Here is a 22,480-nt window from a genome sequence, read left to right as displayed (position 1 = left end):
AGGTCTTACACAGGGATGTGTAATGTCACCATGGTTGTTTAATATATTTATAGATGGGGTTGTAAAGGAAGTAAATGCTAGGGTGTTCGGGAGAGGGGTGGGATTAAATTTTGGGGAATCAAATTCAAAATGGGAATTGACACAGTTACTTTTTGCTGATGATACTGTGCTTATGGGAGATTCTAAAGAAAAATTGCAAAGGTTAGTGGATGAGTTTGGGAATGTGTGTAAAGGTAGAAAGTTGAAAGTGAACATAGAAAAGAGTAAGGTGATGAGGGTGTCAAATGATTTAGATAAAGAAAAATTGGTTATCAAATTGGGGAGGAGGAGTATGGAAGAAGTGAATGTTTTCAGATACTTGGGAGTTGACGTGTCGGCGGATGGATTTATGAAGGATGAGGTTAATCATAGAATTGATGAGGGAAAAAAGGTGAGTGGTGCGTTGAGGTATATGTGGAGTCAAAAAACGTTATCTATGGAGGCAAAGAAGGGAATGTATGAAAGTATAGTAGTACCAACACTCTTATATGGGTGTGAAGCTTGGGTGGTAAATGCAGCAGCGAGGAGACGGTTGGAGGCAGTGGAGATGTCCTGTTTAAGGGCAATGTGTGGTGTAAATATTATGCAGAAAATTCGGAGTGTGGAAATTAGGAGAAGGTGTGGAGTTAATAAAAGTATTAGTCAGAGGGCAGAAGAGGGGTTGTTGAGGTGGTTTGGTCATTTAGAGAGAATGGATCAAAGTAGAATGACATGGAAAGCATATAAATCTATAGGGGAAGGAAGGCGGGGTAGGGGTCGTCCTCGAAAAGGTTGGAGAGAGGGGGTAAAGGAGGTTTTGTGGGCAAAGGGCTTGGACTTCCAGCAAGCGTGCGTGAGCGTGTTAGATAGGAGTGAATGGAGACGAATCGTACTTGGGACCTGACGATCTGTTGGAGTGTGAGCAGGGTAATATTTAGTGAAGGGATTCAGGGAAACCGGTTATTTTCATATAGTCGGACTTGAGTCTTGGAAATGGGAAGTACAATGCCTGCACTTTAAAGGAGGGGTTTGGGATATTGGCAGTTTGGAGGGATATGTTGTGTATCTTTATATGTGTATGCTTCTAGACTGTTGTATTCTGAGCACCTCTGCAAAAACAGTGAAAAAGTGCGAGTGTGGTGAAAGTGTTGAATGATGATGAAAGTATTTTCTTTTTGGGGATTTTCTTTCTTTTTTTTTGGGTCACCCTGCCTCGGTGGGAAACGGCCGACTTGTTGGAAAAAAAAAAAATATATATATATATATATAGGAGTGATTGGTGGAATGATGAAGTAAAGGGTGTGATAAAAGAGAAAAAGGTAGCTTACGAGAGGTTTTTACAAAGCAGAAGTGTTATAAGAAGAGCAGAGTATATAGAGAGTAAAAGAAAGGTGAAGAGAGTGGTGAGAGAGTGCAAAAGGAGAGCAGATGAAAGAGTGGGAGAGGCACTGTCAAGAAATTTTAATGAAAATAAGAAAAAATTTTGGAGTGAGTTAAACAAGTTAAAAAAGCCTAGGGAAAGTATGGATTTGTCAGTTAAAAACAGAGTAGGGGAGTTAGTAGTTGAGGAGAGGGAGGTATTAGGTAGATGGCAAGAATATTTTGAGGAACTTTTAAATGTTAAGGAAGAAAGGGAGGCGGTAATTTCATGCACTGGCCAGGGAGGTATACCATCTTTTAGGAGTGAAGAAGAGCAGAATGTAAGTGTGGTGGAGGTACGTGAGGCATTACGTAGAATGAAAGGGGGTAAAGCAGCTGGAACTGATGGGATCATGACAGAAATGTTAAAAGCAGGGGGGGATATAGTGTTGGAGTGGTTGGTACTTTTGTTTAATAAATGTATGAAAGAGGGGAAGGTACCTAGGGATTGGCAGAGAGCATGTATAGTCCCTTTATATAAAGGGAAAGGGGACAAAAGAGATTGTAAAAATTATAGAGGAATAAGTTTACTGAGTATACCAGGAAAAGTATACGGTTATTTTCATATAGTCGGACTTGAGTCCTGGAAATGGGAAGTACAATGCCTGCACTTTAAAGGAGGGGTTTGGGATATTGGCAGTTTGGAGGGATATGTTGTGTATCTCTATACGTATATGCTTCTAAACTGTTGTATTCTGAGCACCTCTGCAAAAGCAGTGATAATGTGTGAGTGTGGTGAAAGTGTTGAATGATGATGAAAGTATTTTCTTTTTGGGGATTTTCTTTCTTTTTTTTTTGGGTCACCCTGCCTCGGTGGGAGACGACCGACTTGTTGAAAAAATATATATATATATATATATATAGTGTATATATATATATATATAGTGTATATATATATATATATATATTTATATATATATATATATATATATATATTCTTCTTCTTTCAACACACCGGCCGTATCCCACCGAGGCGGGGTGGCCCAAAAGGAAAAACGAAAGTTTCTCCTTTTACATTTAGTAATATATACAGGAGAAGAGGTTACTAGCCCCTTGCTCCCGGCATTTTAGTCGCCTCTTACAACACGCATGGCTTACGGAGGAAGAATTCTGTTCCACTTCCCCATGGAGATAAGAGGAAATAAACAAGAACAAGAACAAGAACTAACTAACTAAATAAATATATATACATGGATTATGTATTGGTAGATAAAAGACTGTTGAGTAGACTTCAGGATGTACATGTTTATAGAGGGGCCACAGATATATCAGATCACTTTCTAGTTGTAGCTACACTGAGAGTAAAAGGTAGATGGGATACAAGGAGAATAGAAGCATCAGGGAAGAGAGAGGTGAAGGTTTATAAACTAAAAGAGGAGGCAGTTAGGGTAAGATATAAACAGCTATTGGAGGATAGATGGGCTAATGAGAGCATAGGCAATGGGGTCGAAGAGGTATGGGGTAGGTTTAAAAATGTAGTGTTAGAGTGTTCAGCAGAAGTTTGTGGTTACAGGAAAGTGGGTGCAGGAGGGAAGAGGAGCGATTGGTGGAATGATGATGTAAAGAGAGTAGTAAGGGAGAAAAAGTTAGCATATGAGAAGTTTTTACAAAGTAGAAGTGATGCAAGGAGGGAAGAGTATATGGAGAAAAAGAGAGAAGTTAAGAGAGTGGTGAAGCAATGTAAAAAGAGAGCAAATGAGAGAGTGGGTGAGATGTTATCAACAAATTTTGTTGAAAATAAGAAAAAGTTTTGGAGTGAGATTAACAAGTTAAGAAAGCCTAGAGAACAAATGGATTTGTCAGTTAAAAATAGGAGAGGAGAGTTATTAAATGGAGAGTTAGAGGTATTGGGAAGATGGAAGGAATATTTTGAGGAATTGTTAAATGTTGATGAAGATAGGGAAGCTGTGATTTCGTGTATAGGGCAAGGAGGAATAACATCTTGTAGGAGTGAGGAAGAGCCAGTTGTGAGTGTGGGGGAAGTTCGTGAGGCAGTAGGTAAAATGAAAGGGGGTAAGGCAGCCGGGATTGATGGGATAAAGATAGAAATGTTAAAAGCAGGTGGGGATATAGTTTTGGAGTGGTTGGTGCAATTATTTAATAAATGTATGGAAGAAGGTAAGGTACCTAGGGATTGGCAGAGAGCATGCATAGTTCCTTTGTATAAAGGCAAAGGGGATAAAAGAGAGTGCAAAAATTATAGGGGGATAAGTCTGTTGAGTGTACCTGGTAAAGTGTATGGTAGAGTTATAATTGAAAGAATTAAGAGTAAGACGGAGAATAGGATAGCAGATGAACAAGGAGGCTTTAGGAAAGGTAGGGGGTGTGTGGACCAGGTGTTTACAGTGAAACATATAAGTGAACAGTATTTAGATAAGGCTAAAGAGGTCTTTGTGGCATTTATGGATTTGGAAAAGGCGTATGACAGGGTGGATAGGGGGGCAATGTGGCAGATGTTGCAAGTGTATGGTGTAGGAGGTAGGTTACTGAAAGCAGTGAAGAGTTTTTACGAGGATAGTGAGGCTCAAGTTAGAGTATGTAGGAAAGAGGGAAATTTTTTCCCAGTAAAAGTAGGCCTTAGACAAGGATGTGTGATGTCACCGTGGTTGTTTAATATATTTATAGATGGGGTTGTAAGAGAAGTAAATGCGAGGGTCTTGGCAAGAGGCGTGGAGTTAAAAGATAAAGAATCACACACAAAGTGGGAGTTGTCACAGCTGCTCTTTGCTGATGACACTGTGCTCTTGGGAGATTCTGAAGAGAAGTTGCAGAGATTGGTGGATGAATTTGGTAGGGTGTGCAAAAGAAGAAAATTAAAGGTGAATACAGGAAAGAGTAAGGTTATGAGGATAACAAAAAGATTAGGTGATGAAAGATTGAATATCAGATTGGAGGGAGAGAGTATGGAGGAGGTGAACGTATTCAGATATTTGGGAGTGGACGTGTCAGCAGATGGGTCTATGAAAGATGAGGTGAATCATAGAATTGATGAGGGAAAAAGAGTGAGTGGTGCACTTAGGAGTCTGTGGAGACAAAGAACTTTGTCCTTGGAGGCAAAGAGGGGAATGTATGAGAGTATAGTTTTACCAACGCTCTTATATGGGTGTGAAGCGTGGGTGATGAATGTTGCAGCGAGGAGAAGGCTGGAGGCAGTGGAGATGTCATGTCTGAGGGCAATGTGTGGTGTGAATATAATGCAGAGAATTCGTAGTTTGGAAGTTAGGAGGAGGTGCGGGATTACCAAAACTGTTGTCCAGAGGGCTGAGGAAGGGTTGTTGAGGTGGTTCGGACATGTAGAGAGAATGGAGCGAAACAGAATGACTTCAAGAGTGTATCAGTCTGTAGTGGAAGGAAGGCGGGGTAGGGGTCGGCCTAGGAAGGGTTGGAGGGAGGGGGTAAAGGAGGTTTTGTGTGCGAGGGGCTTGGACTTCCAGCAGGCATGCGTGAGCGTGTTTGATAGGAGTGAATGGAGACAAATGGTTTTTAATACTTGACGTGCTGTTGGAGTGTGAGCAAAGTAACATTTATGAAGGGATTCAGGGAAACCGGCAGGCCGGACTTGAGTCCTGGAGATGGGAAGTACAGTGCCTGCACTCTGAAGGAGGGGTGTTAATGTTGCAGTTTAAAAACTGTAGTGTAAAGCATTCTGGCAAGACAGTGATGGAGTGAATGATGGTGAAAGTTTTTCTTTTTCGGGCCACCCTGCCTTGGTGGGAGTCGGCCAGTGTGATAATAAAAATGAAAAAATAAAATAATATATATATATATATATATATATATATATATATATATATATATATATATATATATATATATATATAAAAAAATATATATATATATATATATATATATATATATATATATATATATATATATATATATATATATATATATATACATGTATATATATTTATTTAGTTAGTTAGTTCTTGTTCTTGTTCTTGTTTATTTCCTCTTATCTCCATGGGGAAGTGGAACAGAATTCTTCCTCCATAAGCCATGTATGTCATAAGAGGTAATAAAATGCCGGGAGCAAGGGCCTAGTAACCCCTTCTCCTGTATACATTACCAAAGTTAAAAAGAGAAACATGTTTTTATTTTTGGGTCACCCTGCCCTGGTGGGATATGGACAGTTTGTTGAAAGAAGAAGTTAATAAAATCAAACAAAACACTGTAAATCCTGGGAAAATTGGAGACAGAATGACAAGTGTATTTGTATGCAAGCTAGACAATAAACTGATGTGGGCAGTCTCTGACTCTGGAAACAGTGAAAACAGACAGGTCCTGAATTAGGAAACTCCAACTTGTACTGGACAAACATTGAAATCTCCAGATTTGGTCTCTTGATTCAGAAGACTACCAGGCACCATCAACATAATTGCTATGGACAAAATCCAGAATTTGTGGACTTTCTGATTTTTGTCCACTGATTTCAATCTTTGTCCTGCTAATTTTTTCCGTAGTTTCCAAATTCCGTGAAATGGTGGTCCGTTAATTCAAGGTTTTACTGTATGCCTAATATAATTTGGTACACAATTAAGTTTTATTGCAATAAACATTGAAAATAAAGAAGTTAAAAATACAATTTACCCATTGGAAATTTTCCTTATTATTTTAAGTCCTTTATATCAAGGTCCATTATAGTGAGGATTTGCCTCACTGTTATATGTACAGTCAAACCTCGGTTTTCATATGCCCTAGTTTTCAATGATTCAGTTTTCAGCGACTTTTTTCATTGAAATTTTGTCCCAGTTTTCGTACTTCTGCTTGGTTTTCATACAGTTAAAAATGGTCTGTACCAAACTCGTCTGCCTGCCCGAGTGACTCGGCCACTTGTTACCCGGAATCGAGCGCCCACACAAAGCATCCCATGTGTTTGTGACTCAGTCTGCCTTTGTTTATCGTTGAGTATCACCCTGCTTGTGGGGATTTCAAAATGCAGCCTTTACTGGTGTATCACTGAAAATCCCTGAGTGTTCATGAAAAACAGTGTCATCAAGAGTAAATTGTGTGTGATGTGGAAGGCTAACAATAAGGCATGGGTCATGAAGCAAATTTTCATTGAGTGGGTCAATGAAGTATTTGGCCTGAGTGTGAAGAAATACTTCCTGGAAAATCAGTTGCCACTCAAGTGCCTCCTGGTAATAGACAATGCTCCTGCTTGGAAGACCAATTGTTGGAGTAGTTTAGTTTCATCACAGTGAAGTTCTTGCCCCCTAATACCACTTCTCTCATCCAGCCTATGGACCAGCAGGTAATTTTAAACTTCAAAAAACTCTACACCAAAGCACTGTTTCAAAGGTGTTTTGAAGTGACCTCAGACACTGAATTGACCCTAAGAGAGTTCTGGAGGAATCACTTCAGTATCCTCAGTTGCATAAGCCTTATAGATAAGGCTTGGCAGGGAGTGACTTCCAGGACAATGAACTCTGCTTGGAGAAAATTGTGGCTAGAATGTGTCCTTGAGGAGGATTTTGAAGAGTTTGAGGCTGACCCTGATGATCCTATGTCTGTTGTGGAATCTATTGTGTCTTTGGGAAAGTCCATGGGGTTGGATGTGAGTGGCCAGGATGTGGAAGAGTTGGTGGATGACCACAGGAAAAAGATAACCACTGATGAGCTGCAAGACCTTCAACAGGAACAGCAACAGACTGCAGCTGAGGAAATTGCTTCAGAGGAGGAGGAAGAGAGAGGGAAGAATGTGTCTTCTTCAATGATTAAGATGTGTGCAAAGTGGAATGAGTTGCAAAGTTTTGTGGAGAAATATCACCCTAACAAAGATGTTGCAAGCTGTGTCTGCAACATGTTCAATGACAATACCTTGTCCCATTTTAGGCAAATCTTAAAGAGACACCAGAAACAAACCTCTCTGGACAGATTTTTTGTGTGACAGAGGTCCAGTGACTCTCAAGCTGGTCCTAGTGCCAGTAAAAGACAAAGAAGGGAAGTAACTCCGGATAGGGCCTTGATACCTAATTTCCTTATGGATGGGGATTTCCCTTCCAAACAATAACATCTCCTCTTCCCTCTCCCCTCCTCGCCATCTTCCATACGCCAACAAGAGTTTTCAGTAAAGGTAAAAGTGATGTTAAATGTTCATTTATCCAATTCATTAGTTATTTATATATATTTTTCATTGTTATTCTGTACATAATGTATTTTTTGGGTGTCTGGAACAGATTATTTGGATTTACATTATTTCTTATGGGAAATATTGCTTCAGTTTTCGTACGATTCGGTTTTCGTCAGACTTTTTCGAACAGATTAATCACAAAAACTGAGGTTCCACTGTATATGTAAAGGTTATAGGTCTAGAAGCATTTAAGAAATGTGTTTGTCATGAGGAAGATAGCAATGAAAAAATATATGTAGGTTAATACTCAAATAAATAATACAGGTAGTGTTTTGATTATACATTATTAATTCTAACATGAAAAGTTTACACTCAGTTGTTTATTGAAGAAGGTAATATTCATTGCTAGAGTTGTTTGACCCATATTGGTTTAATTAATGTTTTTTATGAACATAACGATAATAATCCTTTTCATTGCTTTTCCTGTTAAAGTACAGGTATCACATATTCACAGATCAGGGAAGATTAGAGCCAGTATCTGTTGAGGTGAAATCTGACAGAGTAGGCTTGGGATGGCAGGAAATGATCGCTGAGCATCGCAAAAAATGTGAAGAAAGAAAACAAAAGAAGAGAAACAAAAATAAGGATGATGCAGATCCAGAAAAATATCGGTCAGTGAACAGTAAAGTAATGGTGATAGTTTGAAATTTGAGTACAGTGGTAGGTTTGAATGTACATTGAGTGTGTTCTTCATAATACTGTTTCCTATAGGAGGAAGAGACTGGGATATCCAGGTGATAATTTGTACTCTCATAATAAGTTTCTAGGACATGAGCTCAATCCCAGGAGAGCTGAGATGTATGAATAAGTACCCTTACAACTGCTTCTGTTCACCAGCAGTATAATAGGAAATAGGTACCTGGGTGTTAGCTAACTTTTGTACAGTGATATCATCCTGGGAAAGAGGATCAGTGGAATAAGGCACACTGCCTGGCTTTCTTGGGTTGTCCTGGGTGATAGGCCTCTGTGGTTAATAATTCAAAGTAAATCTTTGTCTTTATCTCTCCCATTTAGGGATGTGCATTCTTGCACTGCTGTATCACTGACTTTCCAAAAGTTTTGTTGTATAACTTTGTCTGTTATCTTCTTGTGTTATACAGTACTATTATATTACCCCATTACTTTGTAGTACTGTATTTCATTTGTGCATGGGTGTATTGTCATTGACTTAATCAATGCTTTATTTGTTTTAGCGTTGCTTGAGTTTTGAGATTTGTCCAGTCATAAACTGTAGAGGACAGTTTACCAAGAACTTTTCATCAACATGAATTTGGTAAACTGTTCTATTTATGACTATTAGGACCATTTCTAAAATGTTTCCTTGTGTGGGCTGTCAGATGTTAGGTGAAAATTAATCTGGTACAAAATAAAGGAATTACATATTCCAGTTCACATCATGACAGGCTTTCCAGCGGTATATCTTCTCTCACAAATATGAAAGTTTTGGAAGAGGATGAGAATATTTTTAAACACAAATTTTAGTGTTTTTATTTGCAGTAATTTATAGTGCAACATTTTTCAAGACTGCTTTTTCATAATTAAATATTTTATTGCTGGTTTTAATGGTTCAAAGGTAATGTTATAACTTAGCTGATGGAGGATTGAGCCTCCACCATCCCTTTTGCTAAATAACCCACACAGTTTTAGCACTTTAAACAAAAATAATAATAATTTGAATCGTGACAATCTTTTGAGATAGGAGAACCATCTCATGTTTCACTATTGCAGTAGTAATGGGTAAAAATTTTCTTCTTCCATAACAGGGCAAGAATGCGTAGTCAAAGACAAGAAAAATATCTACAACAGGACTTGATGAAGAGCCAGCGTGTATGTTATCAAATGGATTCAAAGCAGGTGAAACATGTACAATTTGTTTATTATCTATTCCCAAAGGGGTACCTTTAACCCGTAAACGATCCAAGCAGATCTACGTTCACATGTGTAGTGCTACAAAAGTAGATCTAAGTTTTTTACACATTTTCAGATGAAGAAAAACAAAAAGAAGATCTAATTTTTTTACATACTTTCAAATGTTGAAAAAGCGTATATATACGTTTGGACCGTTTATGGGTTAAAAAACAGGTTTGCTTGCTGAAAGTGTTTACACTTTTATTTCCCAAACAAAGAGAAATGAGAGGACGAAACTCCCACTTAGAAGCCCTGTGATTAACTAGAAATAGAAAATGAGAAGCCACCCATGCGGGGCTGGCAGGATGAATTAATATAGGCTCATTTCATTTACACTGAGATCCTCTATTGACCCATAGTAAAGGCATTTGGATTTGTGTTTTTTTGTAGACTTGCCCAGTAAAGGAATTAAATGGTTGCCTTATTTTAATTTTATTTCTCCAATTTTTTTTTGTTAATGATTTAAGAATGCCTCATATGATTGGCTTTAAAGTTCCAACAGTGGTCTACTGTAACTAAAGAAAGAGTCAGGGAACTACTGACAGGTTCAGATACCCTCTAGTCTGCTATATAGAGTATTCCTGGATTTTATTTCTGTGTAATAACTAAACAAGGCTTATTCCTTTAAGAAAAAGGAAGAGTAGATGTAAAATAGAAAGAGACAGGCGCTCCCTTTACAGGCGACGGAAAAGAATAACAGAGCGGCTAAAAGAGGCCAATATATCTGAAATGCGTAGGGAGTCACTGGTCAGAGAAATAGCAAACAGGTACTATTTCAAGTTAACTGGTGCCCAAGGCCAGTGTCTTAAATTGGGCTATATTCATATATGTAGTTATTTTTCTTAAACAGGACCTGGAGGAGCCAGTAGAACCATGGTTTTGGCCGAGCTATGTTTTTAACACTGAAGAGGAGGAGGATGATTGTGAAGAGGAGGAGGAAGACTATACTGAATTTGAGGTAAGTAAAGAAGTGATATTGGCTACAATCTGCCTTCTACCAAGGTAGGGTGACCTAGAAAGGAAATAATCTTACCATTTTTCGTTCAATAGCTGTCCTCCCTTCAGTCTGATATCCAGTCTTTCATTATATAAACTGTTTGTTACTCTTATCACCTTGCTTTTTTCTGTGCTCACTTTAAATTCCTTTCTTTTACATACCCTCCCAAATTCCTCTACTAGTCTTTGCAACTTCTCTTCAGAATCTTCCAAAAGTACAGTGTCATTAGCAGAAAGCAACTGTGACAACTTTCACTTTGTATTAAGTTCTTTTTTTTTTTATCCCACACTTCTCCCCAACACCCTAGCATTCACATCTTTACAACTCCATTTATAAATATGTATGTTAATCACCCATGGTAACATCCCACATCCTTATTTAAGGCCTACTTTTACTGGAAAATATTCTCCCTCTCTTCTCCATACCCTAATCTTAGTCTCACTATCCTCATAAAAATTCTTTTACCTGCTTTAACCAATTTACCACCTATTCTTTACATCATGTGCCACATTGCTCCCAGTCCACTTTATTAGATCCTCTTTCTAAATTCATAAATGCAACAAAAACTTCCTTTCCTTTATCTAAATATTGTTCAATTACATATCTCAATGTAAACATTTAATCTACACATCTGAAACCTTTTCCTAAAACCTTGCTCATCTGCAATCCTGCTGTCTCTTACTCTTAATTTTTTTGTACACTCTTTCATCTCTTTTTATGCACACACACAAACAGATCACAAGCAGTGAGACTGCTCACTATTTATAATACTGAGTATTTCATGGAATAACCCTTCCTTTTGTAACAAGTGGCATTCCACAGGGATCAGTCTTGGGCCTGTTGTTGTTTATAATATATATCAATGATCTTGATGAGGGAATTACTAGTGATATGAGCAGATTCGCCGATGACACAAAGATAGGTAGGATAATTGATTCAAACGTAGATGTTATGGAACTTCAGGAGGATTTAAACAAACTCTATTCTTGGTCAGAAAAGTGGCAGATGCAGTTCAATGTAGATAAATGCAAGGTTCTGAAGCTTGGGAGTGCCCATAACCCTAGTACTTATAAGTTAAATGATGTAGAACTTAGCCATACAGATTGCGAAAAGGACTTGGGGGTTATGGTAAGCAGCAACCTTAAACCAAGACAGCAATGCCTAAGCGTACGTAATAAGGCAAATAGATTACTGGGATTTATATCAAGAAGTGTAAGCAACAGAAGTCCAGAGGTCATACTGCAGCTTTATACATCATTAGTAAGGCCTCACCTAGATTATGCAGCTCAGTTCTGGTCTCCATATTACAGAATGGACATAAATTCGTTAGAAAACATTCAGTGTAGGATGGCTAAATTAATACATAGCATTAGAAATCTTCCTTATGAAGAAAGATTGAAGACTCTTAAGTTACATTCACTTGTTAGACAAAGAATGAGGGGAGACCTGATCGAAGTGTATAAGTGGAAGATAGGTATTAATAAAGGGGATATTAATAAGGTCTTGAGGATGTCTCTCCAAGAGAGAACCCGCAGTAATGGATTTAAATTAGATAAGTTTAGATTTAGAAAGGACATAGGAAAGTATTGGTTTGGAAATAGGGTAGTTGATGAGTGGAACAGTTTACCTAGTTGGGTTATTGAGGCTGGGACTTTGGGTAGTTTCAAATTTAGGTTGGATAAGTACATGAGTGGGAGGGGTTGGGTGTGAGTGGGACTTTCACATCAGAGCTTATTTCTTGGGTGGCATTGAAAATTGGGTTGGGCAAATGTTTTGTTAGTGGGATGAATTGTAAAGGACCTGCCTAGTATGGGCCAACAGGCCTCCTGCAGTGTTCCTCCTTTCTTATGTTCTTATGATGCACTCCAAGTCTCCTATGTACTGATAAGGCTAACTTATGGAGGATAGAAAAAGTCATTACCCTCCCTCGCCTGCTTAATAGCACTCAAGATTATGAGGTTAGAGGACACCATATCACAAAGCTTACATTTAATAAATTTCTAAAAAATCATTTTCAGATTCAAGTCCAATGAGTTTCCAGGTCAGCCATTAAAGTATGGTAAAAATCATATTAATTGAGGCATTTCTTTGTCTTTGGTGATATGGCAAGAGACACTGTCTTCCATACAGAAGTTGCTGACACTTCTCGAATCTGTCAAGTAAATAGTCTGCTAAAGGCTTGCTTATGGATGTGCATATTTATGATGCCTACTCTGTTTATGCAAAAAAAATTTATGCATAATGAATGCATAAGAGAAAATATGACTGCATGACGGCAGCTATATTTTTGTTTTGTGGGTATGCATTCTGAATTGATGACAATGGCCATACTAGCTGGGGCTAGACTTAGTAGAGAGAGGAAAGCCTGAGAAGCTGACATGGAAATTGGTCATGGAATATTGATCATGTATCTTAAATTTCAATTACAGCCTCTCCTCATCTAGCAACGTACCTGTTTACTGACGAGTCAGACTTATGAATGGCTCTCTGCCCAGTATGCTTACCTAAATAATGCATATTACAGCTGATTTCCTGTAGTCTGTTTATTAAAATATACAGTACAGTACTGCATAAACATTTAAAAATATACTAAAAGTTTTATAATGGTACAAAGGTGACATTAAAACAGTATCAAAGATGGTTGACACAAACCCACTATCATTATAGTATGCTGTTTGCTTAGCAACGAATTCGTTTACCAACGTGGTCTCTGGAATGGAACTCTGTCATTAAGTGAGGAGAGGCTGTATATCAGAAATTCTGAAAAACTATTGTTAAATATCTAAACATGAAGTAAAAACAATGTTTTCTCATTTTTTGTATCTTTCACATTTCCCTTTAACTTCCTGGGAAGGCAACACACTTCTCTTTTTTTTTCTTTTCTAAGATAAATATCTATATGCTGGTGAATGGCTCTTGATCCAAGGAATTGAAGTAGTTCTCCCTTTTAGATTAAACCTGATTACCTTAACCCCCTCCATTCACGAGATGTTTTATGATCCTTATGGGTTTAACACTTCCCCTGGAGTATAGTAAAGATGTTGTAATACCACACTTCTTTGAGATAAAACAGGAGTAAAATGAGAGGTTCAGTGCAGCCTTCATGAACCAGTTGGTTGGTCAAACAGGCACTGGCTCTTGAGCTGCCATCAGACTTTACCTATAATTTACTGTACATGTACATACAGGAGGGTCCTGCATGTTCAGCATCCTCTTTTCGGTGTTCCACATTTTCATTGGTTTTTTAATTAACTGAGCCATTGTTCATTGTGTTCAGTGCTTTTACTGCTGTTTTTGCACAACAGTTGCATAAGGGAAGGGTGACAGGTGCCATATTTTAAGGTAAGTATTGTATGTATGGTGGTACCTCGGGATATGAACTTAATTCATTCCTGAAGGCTGTTCGAGTGCCGATACCAAACTAATTTGTTCCCATAAGGAATAATGTAAATTAGATTAATCCGTTTCAGACCCCCAGAAATACACTTACAAAAGCACTTACATAAATACACTTACATAATTGTTTGAGTTTTGAGCTGTTCGTATCCCGAGGTACCACTGTACGTACTGTGTATTTACTTTTTTGTCTGTTTTTTTATACTTAGCTGTATTGAACTCTTAATACATATATGGTAGTGGAAACATTATTAGGCATTTTAGATGCATTCAATATTGGAAAAAACTGCTCTTTTCCAACCACCGGTGATTTTTCACTTATCACACGGGGTCGGGAACTCAAGAGTCATACAAATGGAGTCCCTCCTGTACTGTGCTTGTCCATTATATTTGGCACTGTCTGTAGTAGAGAGCCACCCACCTAATCCAGTACAGGGCTCACCTGTGATACCTGTGACCAGTTTCAAGATTAGTCCAGATTACATTGTTGATTGGTCAACTAGGCTGCTGCTGCAAGCAGCCCACAGGCCAGCATAGTTGTCACAGCCTAGCTGATTTGGTACTGTTTGTAAATCAGTCTAGACTTCTAATGAAAAAATTTCCACCTTAGTTCCAGTGATACTTCTCATATCTGGATGTTGGGGATTAAAGAGTTATGAACCATAGATGTTGACAATGTTTTGTAATTTTATTTATAGTCCTCATGCTTTTCAATAAGCTTATTCTACATTTTTAAACTTTAACCATTATAGGTGATCTCTTTAACTATCTAACCTTTAATATATTCAAGTGTTTTACATCCCCAGTGTTTCTGTTTTCATCATCAGAATGTAGAACTACCAAAACCTTCATTAACGTACTTTATTTTACAGAGCCTTTTAGTTGCATAAATAAAACTGTTCTAAAAGCATTATATTGGCTCTTTTTAAAATATGTTTTATCTTGTTTTATTTATATTTTCAGCCTGAAGAGCAGCTGAATATTCTTACTGCCTACCTACGCTCTACTTACTGCTACTGTATATGGTGTGGTACTGTTTACGATGATGAACGAGACCTTAAGCAGAATTGCCCAGGAGTTACAAGAGCAGACCATGATGATTAGCATCTATATATTGAGCACTGAAATTATATGAGATTCCTAAATGAAATATAAGTGCCCTCATATGTATATGTTTTTGATGTAATTTTATACATAGGTTATATTTTAGCACATAAGGAGGGATGGAGATGGTGCAGTTTGGAGGGGCATCTAAGCTGTAATGTTGACGCACCTCTGGCAAGACAGCGATGGTGTGAATAGTGGTGAAAGTGTTTCTTCTTTTTCGGGACACCCTACCTCACTGGAGATGGCCGGTATGTTAAAAAAAGTATTTGAGTGATAAAGGAGCAAATTTTAATTTTCAAGCACCAGTTGTGTGGGCACTCAAGAAGTTATGAATACAGCCTCTCCTCACTGAACAACAGAGTTCTGTTCCTAAGGCCACGTTGGTAAACGAATTCATTGCTAAACAAGGAGCATACTATAATGGTAGTGGGTTTGTGTAATTATATTTGATATTGTTTTAAAGTCACCTTTGTACTAATTATAATATTTTCAGTATATTTTTTAATGTTTATACAGTAGTGTACTGTATATTGTAATAAACAGAATAGAGGAAATCAGCTCTAATATACATTATTTAGTTATGCATACTGGTGAGATAGCCCGTCATAAGCTTGAGTCATGAGTATGTCACCAAGTAAGTAAGTTTATTCAGGTATACACAAATACATTTATATAGATCATCATACATACCAGCATATGTGTAAAGTGGTAAGGTGATGCGTACATTGTCCTGTCTCTGGAGGCGGTATAAGGTTCGTAGGGTCGAGTCCTGGCCTGCCGCAGTTTGGTAAATTATTTAAAATCACTTGTTTCGTGATTTCATTGCTATATAGACTGCTTGTTGAGGTGGGTATTCAAACAGGAGGAGGCTGAAATTAATCCTCGAGATACCACTGCCACGAGTGTCCTCGGATCATGAGAAAAATATGTAGCTCAGCTGCATGCATGATTTTTGTAGGATCGCTGGCTCAAGTGGTAAGGCGATGTGTACATTGTGCTGTCTCTGGAGGCGGTATAATGTTCGTAGGGTCGAGTCCTGGCCTGCCGCAGTTTGGTAAATGATGTAAAATCGCTTGTTTCATGATTTCATTGCTATACAGTGGACCCCCGCATAACGATTACCTCCGAATGTGACCAATTATGTAAGTGTATTTATGTAAGTGCGTTTGTACGTGTATGTTTGGGGGTCTGAAATGGACTAATCTACTTCACAATATTTCTTATGGGAACAAATTCGGTCAGTACTGGCACCTGAACATACTTCTGGAGTGAAAAAATATCGTTAACCGGGGGTCCACTGTATATATATATTTTTTTTTTTTCAACAAACCAGCCGTATCCCACCAAGACAGGGTGGCCCAAAAAGAAAAACGAAAGTTTCTCTTTTTAAATTTAGTAATTTATACAAGAGAAGTGGTTACTAGCCCCTTGGCCCCGGCATTTTAGTCGCTTCTTACACCATGCATGGCTTACGGAGGAAGAATTCTGTTCCACTTCCCCATGGAGATAAGAGGAAATAAACAAGAACTAGTAAGAAAATAGAAGAAAACCCAGAGGGGTGTGTATATACAGTGGACCCTCAACCAACGGCATTAATCTGTTCCATAGAGCTTGCCTTTAGTCGAATTTGCCATTGGTCGAATTAATTTTCTCCATAAGAAATAATGGAAATAGAATTAATCCGTTCCTGACGCCCCAAAGTCTGAAAAAAAAAAAATTTGCATGAAATATACATTTCCTGACACCAAAACGAATGGGACAAGCAAAATAAACTATAATTAAATCCCACTTACATTTATTGTGGGGTTGTTGATGAGTGATGTGCCAGGAGCAAGGTAGATTCAGGATTGTCTATTGCTTGGAAGGAGAATCCCCTTCCATAAAGACTTCAGGTACCAAGTCCTTTGGTGGGGTTACCTCCCTTCTTGGTTTTTTAATGCCACTAGGACCAGCTTGAGTCACTGGACTCCTGTTGCACAAAATATATGTCCAGAGAGCTCTGTTTCTCATGTGCCCTTAGGATTTCCCTAAAATGGGACACAAGAGTGTCATTGTACATGTTGCCAATGTGGCTTGCAACTTCTGTGACAGAATAAAATTCATCGATAAATGCTTGCACCTTTGTAAACATTGAACACATTTCCCTAATTCTTGACGAAGTCATCTTCCTCTGTCTCTCTTCATCCTGCTCTGAAGAACATTTCTGAGATGTGATCTGTTGCTGTTGCACCTGAAGCTCTTGCAGGTCTGCAGTGGTTAGTTCTTCCTCGTCATTCTGCACCAACTCTTCCACATCCTCGTCACAAACCTCCAACCCCAAGGACTTCCCCAATGACACAATAGCTTCCACTACTGGCATAGCCTCCTGAGGGTTAGCCCCAAACCCTTCAAAATCCCTCTGTTCTACACATTCTGGCCACAGTTTACACAACTGAGGATATTGAAGTGATCTTTCCAAAACTCTCTTAGGGTCAGTTGAGTGTCTGAGGTCACTTCAAAGCACTTTTGAAACACTGCTTTTGTGTAGAGTTGTTTGAAGTTTGAAATGACCTGCTGGTCCGTGGGCTGGAGGAGAGGAGTTGTATTAGGAGGCAAAAGCTTCATCTTAACGAAACCAAACTCCCCTGTAATTTCCTCTTGCAAGTCGTGAGGATGAGCAGGAGCATTGTCCATTACCAGGAGGCACTTGAGTGACAATTTCTTTTCCTGGAGGTAATTTTTTACAGTGGAGCCAAACACACCATAAAACCAGTCCAAGAAAAATTCCCTAGTGACCCATGCCTTACTGTTTCATCTCCACAGCACACACAAATTACCCTTGATGATAATGTTTTTCTTGAACACTCTGGGAGTATCAGAGTGATACACCAATAAAGGCTTCACTTTGCAATCACCACTAGCATTACTACACAACATTAATGTCAGCCTGTCTTTTATAGGCTTAGGTCCTGGGAGTGCCTTTTCCTCCTGAGTAATGTAGGTCCTGTTTGGCATTTTCTTCCAAAACAGTCCTGTTTCGTCACAATTAAACACTTGTTCAGGTTTTAAGTTTTCAGTCTCTATGTATTCCTTAAATTTCTTCACATATTTTTCAGCCACATTTTTGTCTGAACTGGCTGCCTCACCATGCTTTACTACACTGTGTATGCCACTGCAAATCTTAAATCTCTCAAACCAGCCTTTACTGGCCTTAAATTCATCAGCAGCAGCACTATTTTGAGGCATTTTCTTAATGAGATCATCAGGCAACTTCCTTGCCTTTTCACAAATTATAGACTGAGAAACACTATCACCTGATAATTGTTTTTCGTTTATCCATACCAATAACAGTCTCTCTACCTCTTCAGTTATTTGCGGTCTCCGTTTTGAAAACATACTTGAACCTTTCACAACAACAGCTTCCTTGATTGCCTGTCTGTTCGCCAAGATAGTACTGATGGTTGAATGTGATTTGTTGTGTTGCCTTTCCAACTCAGCCATACGGACTCCGCTGTCGTATTTTTCAGTGATCTTCATTTCCATCGTAATTCTCACCCTTTTTAACACAGACTTGGCACTAGAAGCTTTCTTGGGGCCCAGGGTGGCTTATTTAGCAGTTACAAGCACTAAAAACAGTGGAATAATCCAAAATATATGGGAGGCACACGTGAAAACCGACAGCAACAGCTTGTAAACAATGGCACACAGAGTCATGGAGTGGCTGGGCCCACTCAGGCCGCGCTCCGGGCACATGGACATGTTCCGGACGAACGTTGTTGGTAGAGTTTTTCGCCGTTGGTTAAGACTTTTTTTACGTCAAAAAGCGCCGTTAGACGAAATTGCCATTACTTAATGCCACCGTTAGTTGAGGGTCCACTGTATATGCTTGTACATTTATGTGTAGTGTGACCTAAGTGTAAGTAGAAGTAGCAAGACATACCTGAAATATTGCATGTTTATGAGACAAAAAAGACACTAGCAATCCTACCATCATGTAAAACAATTACAGGCTTCCGTTTTACACTCACTTGGCAGGATGGTAGTACCTCCCTGGGTGGTTGCTGTCTACCTGCCTACTACCTAGGCTTTACATAATTATTATATCAAATATAAGTGCTAAACCTATAAGGGCCATACATCACCTAGGGAATGGGAGGCATTCAGGGTTGAGCTGAGGAAGAGGAGGGTAACTCCAGTTCTTTGGATCAAGAGCCCTTCATCAGCTTTAAGGCACTCTCCTTGAAGGGAAAACTTTTGGTTTCTTTATGTGTATTTTTTTCTTTCATAAGACTAACACTCGTTTACTATATTAAGACATTCTGTTAATTATTTCTACCAGTCTTCTGCATTTTGCATACTGAGCTTGTGTCTTTCTTATCTATATGGTCACATTCCTCTCTTTTTTCATCCTTGCACTTCAGGAAATTCATGGAAATTTTTCCCCTTCTTGGAAGTGACTTTATGCTGGTAAAGGGCTTTTGATTCAAGGAATTGGAGCTTCCATCTTCTTGGATCACTATATGACTCCCATAGGTCTAGTGCCTCTCCATGAATAATCATGAATAATAATAACTATAAATTTTCAGTCATTTCTATGCCATACTGTACTTATATTTTATCTTTTACTAAACATTTTGCTTGTGTTCCAAGCTGCATCTTGTATCTTCTAACTATGATATCACCTGCCCATGACCATGGGTTCTACCCATGCAGCCTGAGCTGATGTCAGGCTTCTGTGTTGACTGCTTGGTCAACTAGGCTGTTGTTATTTGTGGCCTGCATGCCCACATAGTCATCACATCCTGGTTGATCAGGCACACTCTCAGGAGGTAATATTCTATTTGCATTCATGTGTGCTGTGCAAGTTTCATACTTTTATATAATACATGAACAAAACACTGAAATGATTAAATATTAGACTTTAATGACATACAGTATAGGACATGTTATCTAACTACCATTGGATCTGACATTGGCTGGATAATAAAATAAAAATTGGTTACTTGAACAGAATGCTACTTATATCCTGTACAGTACTTTACCATGAATAAGTAATCTACAGCAGCCATAAGTTGACTCCAGCCATATGTAGTAACTCCGAGAACCTGTTTTGTCATGCCATTCTAGTATAGATAGAAAATAGGGATATGGTAATTTACAGCTTCCATATATGTAAGTGGTAAACCATCTTAACTATATGAACTTGCTTAAAGCCCTGAATATATGTACTTTCTAGAATGAAGACGAGAATGAGTTTCATAACCTAGGAATGAAATACTTATTCTCTCCGAAGGACTGCATGCTTCCTCTGGAAAGCAACTATCAACAAACCTGACTAATAGGAGAATGGGCTAGTTAAGATGCCTGATAGTCTCCACCTGTTTCTGTAGTGAATGACCCCCTGGATACAGTGCTTAATGAAATACAATAATGGCTGTACATCTCATACTTTTTCTGTCACACTTGTTGATGCATTACCAGCTATGTACATTTGAAGTATTTATTTGAAGTGCTAAACCAATTCTGATCATACCATGAAAGGAATGGTATGAAGGGATTTGTATTATGAAATGGATATATTTCAATAGCAGTGGTGACTGTAGCTAATCAGAAGTGTAGGGAATGCCAACTATTAAAGCAAAATTTATTAGAGATGGAGATGGGAAGTATACATACAGTGCCTGTACTATGAATGAGGGGTGTTAATGTTACAGTTTTATAATCAGTGTAAGCATGCCTCTGGCAAGACAGTGAAGGAGTGAATGATGAAAGTTATTTTATTTTCGGGCCACCCTGCCTTGGTGGGAAACAGCTGATGTGTTTATAAATAAACAAATATATATTTTTTTTTTTTTTTCAAAAAGTCGGTCGTCTCCCACCGTATTAAAGATCTGCAAATAGTGAGTAAAGTTCATCTGATGACTGAATTTCAGAGTTCGAAGATAAATATATAAATCAGTATTAAAAACTAGTCAAAATTCAAAGTAGGGTAACAATACATACTCTTACAATTAATTAATTTTGTCATAAAACAGTTTCAGTATTATAAGTTATTCATTTGCCCCCTATAATGCTCAGGCATACTTACTTTGCCTGCCTTCCACTCAGATGGTTTAATTTTTGCTGCAGGTTATTTCTCAACTGACACTGATTTGCTTCTTCAGATGTGACCACCAGTCTTTCAGCCAATGCTTTAACCTCAACACCAACTCTTTTTCCCATCCCCTCCCTTCACCATCTCTCTCACCTTCACATAGCTTACTGATTAGAGTATTACTCGGAATGTCAATGTCCCGGGCTCAATTTCTCTAGCATGGAGAAACATTTAGGAAAATTTTCTTACACTCCAGCTGCCCCTTCCTGCAGTAGAAATAAGCACCTGTGTATTAGCTGATTATTGTGGGTTGCATCCATTGAAAAACTTGTTGGAAAACTCCAGTCCTGCTGGAATATCATCTTTGTAAAAAAAAAAAAAAACTCCATTTCTTTAAGAAACTCCAGCAGCCACTGGAAGCATTTACCGGTAAGTGTTGGGTAAAAGGTATTTGTGTACCTAATGATTTTGAAATGGCAATCACTTCTGCCATGCATGACCCTGATGGGCCTAGCACTTTCATGAAAATAATAATATTGACCTCTCAAGGGAGGTTCCTTAATGCTGATGAGGAGCTCTTGATCTGAAGAATTTGGACTTGTCCTTCCCATCCAAGGGTCAAATCTGATTGCTTCCCATTCCCTAGGCACTGTCACCCCTACAGCTTAGAGCTTCCCCTGAACAATTTATAAACATTACACAGTAGTAGCTTCAAATAATACCACTTTTTTTTTTTTTTTTTTTTTAATTTTGGAGTTGTGCAATGTGTAGCTAATTAATTTCAGTCTGCTAATGGCAAAAAAAGTGCAGGATTCGAAGCTGTGTAACTTGCACTCCTTAAAAATTCTTATCTTGAAGCATTTATGCAGAAACTTCTGTGGTACTATATGTACAATCCCACGAATGACCATTTTCTACCAAATAAATCAACTAAATCACACCGGTGTTTAATTTTATCCCCCCTTTTGACTGTTGTCCCTACATACATCCACCTCTCAAGGGAGGTAGGTGCTTTGACAGTGGTAAACCTCTCTTCATTGAAAATATTACAGTGGACCCTCGACCAACGCTGGCATCGTCTAACGTTAAATCCAACTAGCGATACATTTTAACACAAAAATTTTGCCTCAACTAGCTCTAAAAAACTCGACCAACGAGATTCGTTCCGTCTGAGATGCATCCACTTGTGGCCAGTGTTTACAAGTCAGCCAGCCACCGCGGTCCCATCCAAACATACAATTGGAACATTTCGTATTATCACAGCGTTTTTAGTGATTGCACCTGTAAAATAAGTCACCATGGGCCCCAAGAAAGCTTCTAGTGCCAACCCTACAGCAAAAAGGGTGAGAATTACTATGGATATGAAGAAAGAGATCATTGCTAAGTATGAAAGTGGAGTGGGTGTCTCCGAGCTGGCCAGGTTGTACAC

General features: G+C 38.5%; 1 protein-coding gene across 5 annotated transcripts in view; it reads left to right on the top strand.

The window, feature by feature from the left end:
* LOC128689403 (G patch domain-containing protein 11) overlaps positions 1–21,991 on the top strand; it is a 37,632-nt gene extending 15,641 nt beyond the window's left edge. For 2 of the 5 annotated variants that reach the window (XM_053777633.2, XM_053777632.2), the window contains exons 3-6: positions 8,025–8,181; positions 9,334–9,424; positions 10,329–10,436; positions 14,835–21,991. In XM_053777633.2, coding sequence (XP_053633608.2) covers positions 8,025–8,181; positions 9,334–9,424; positions 10,329–10,436; positions 14,835–14,975 — 497 coding nt within the window. In that variant the 3' untranslated portion in view covers positions 14,976–21,991. The remainder of the gene's footprint in view (positions 1–8,024; positions 8,182–9,333; positions 9,425–10,328; positions 10,437–14,834) is intronic. The other 3 variants (XR_008407167.2, XR_008407166.2, XR_008407165.2) reach the window with 3 other exon arrangements.
* Positions 21,992–22,480: the final 489 nt, after the last annotated feature.

The sequence above is a fragment of the Cherax quadricarinatus genome, chromosome 18, assembly GCF_038502225.1.
Source record: "Cherax quadricarinatus isolate ZL_2023a chromosome 18, ASM3850222v1, whole genome shotgun sequence".
Taxonomy (NCBI): Eukaryota; Metazoa; Arthropoda; class Malacostraca; order Decapoda; family Parastacidae; genus Cherax; species Cherax quadricarinatus.
The sequence above is the reverse complement of the archived record's forward strand: the minus strand, read 5'-3'. Positions and strand labels throughout refer to the sequence as shown.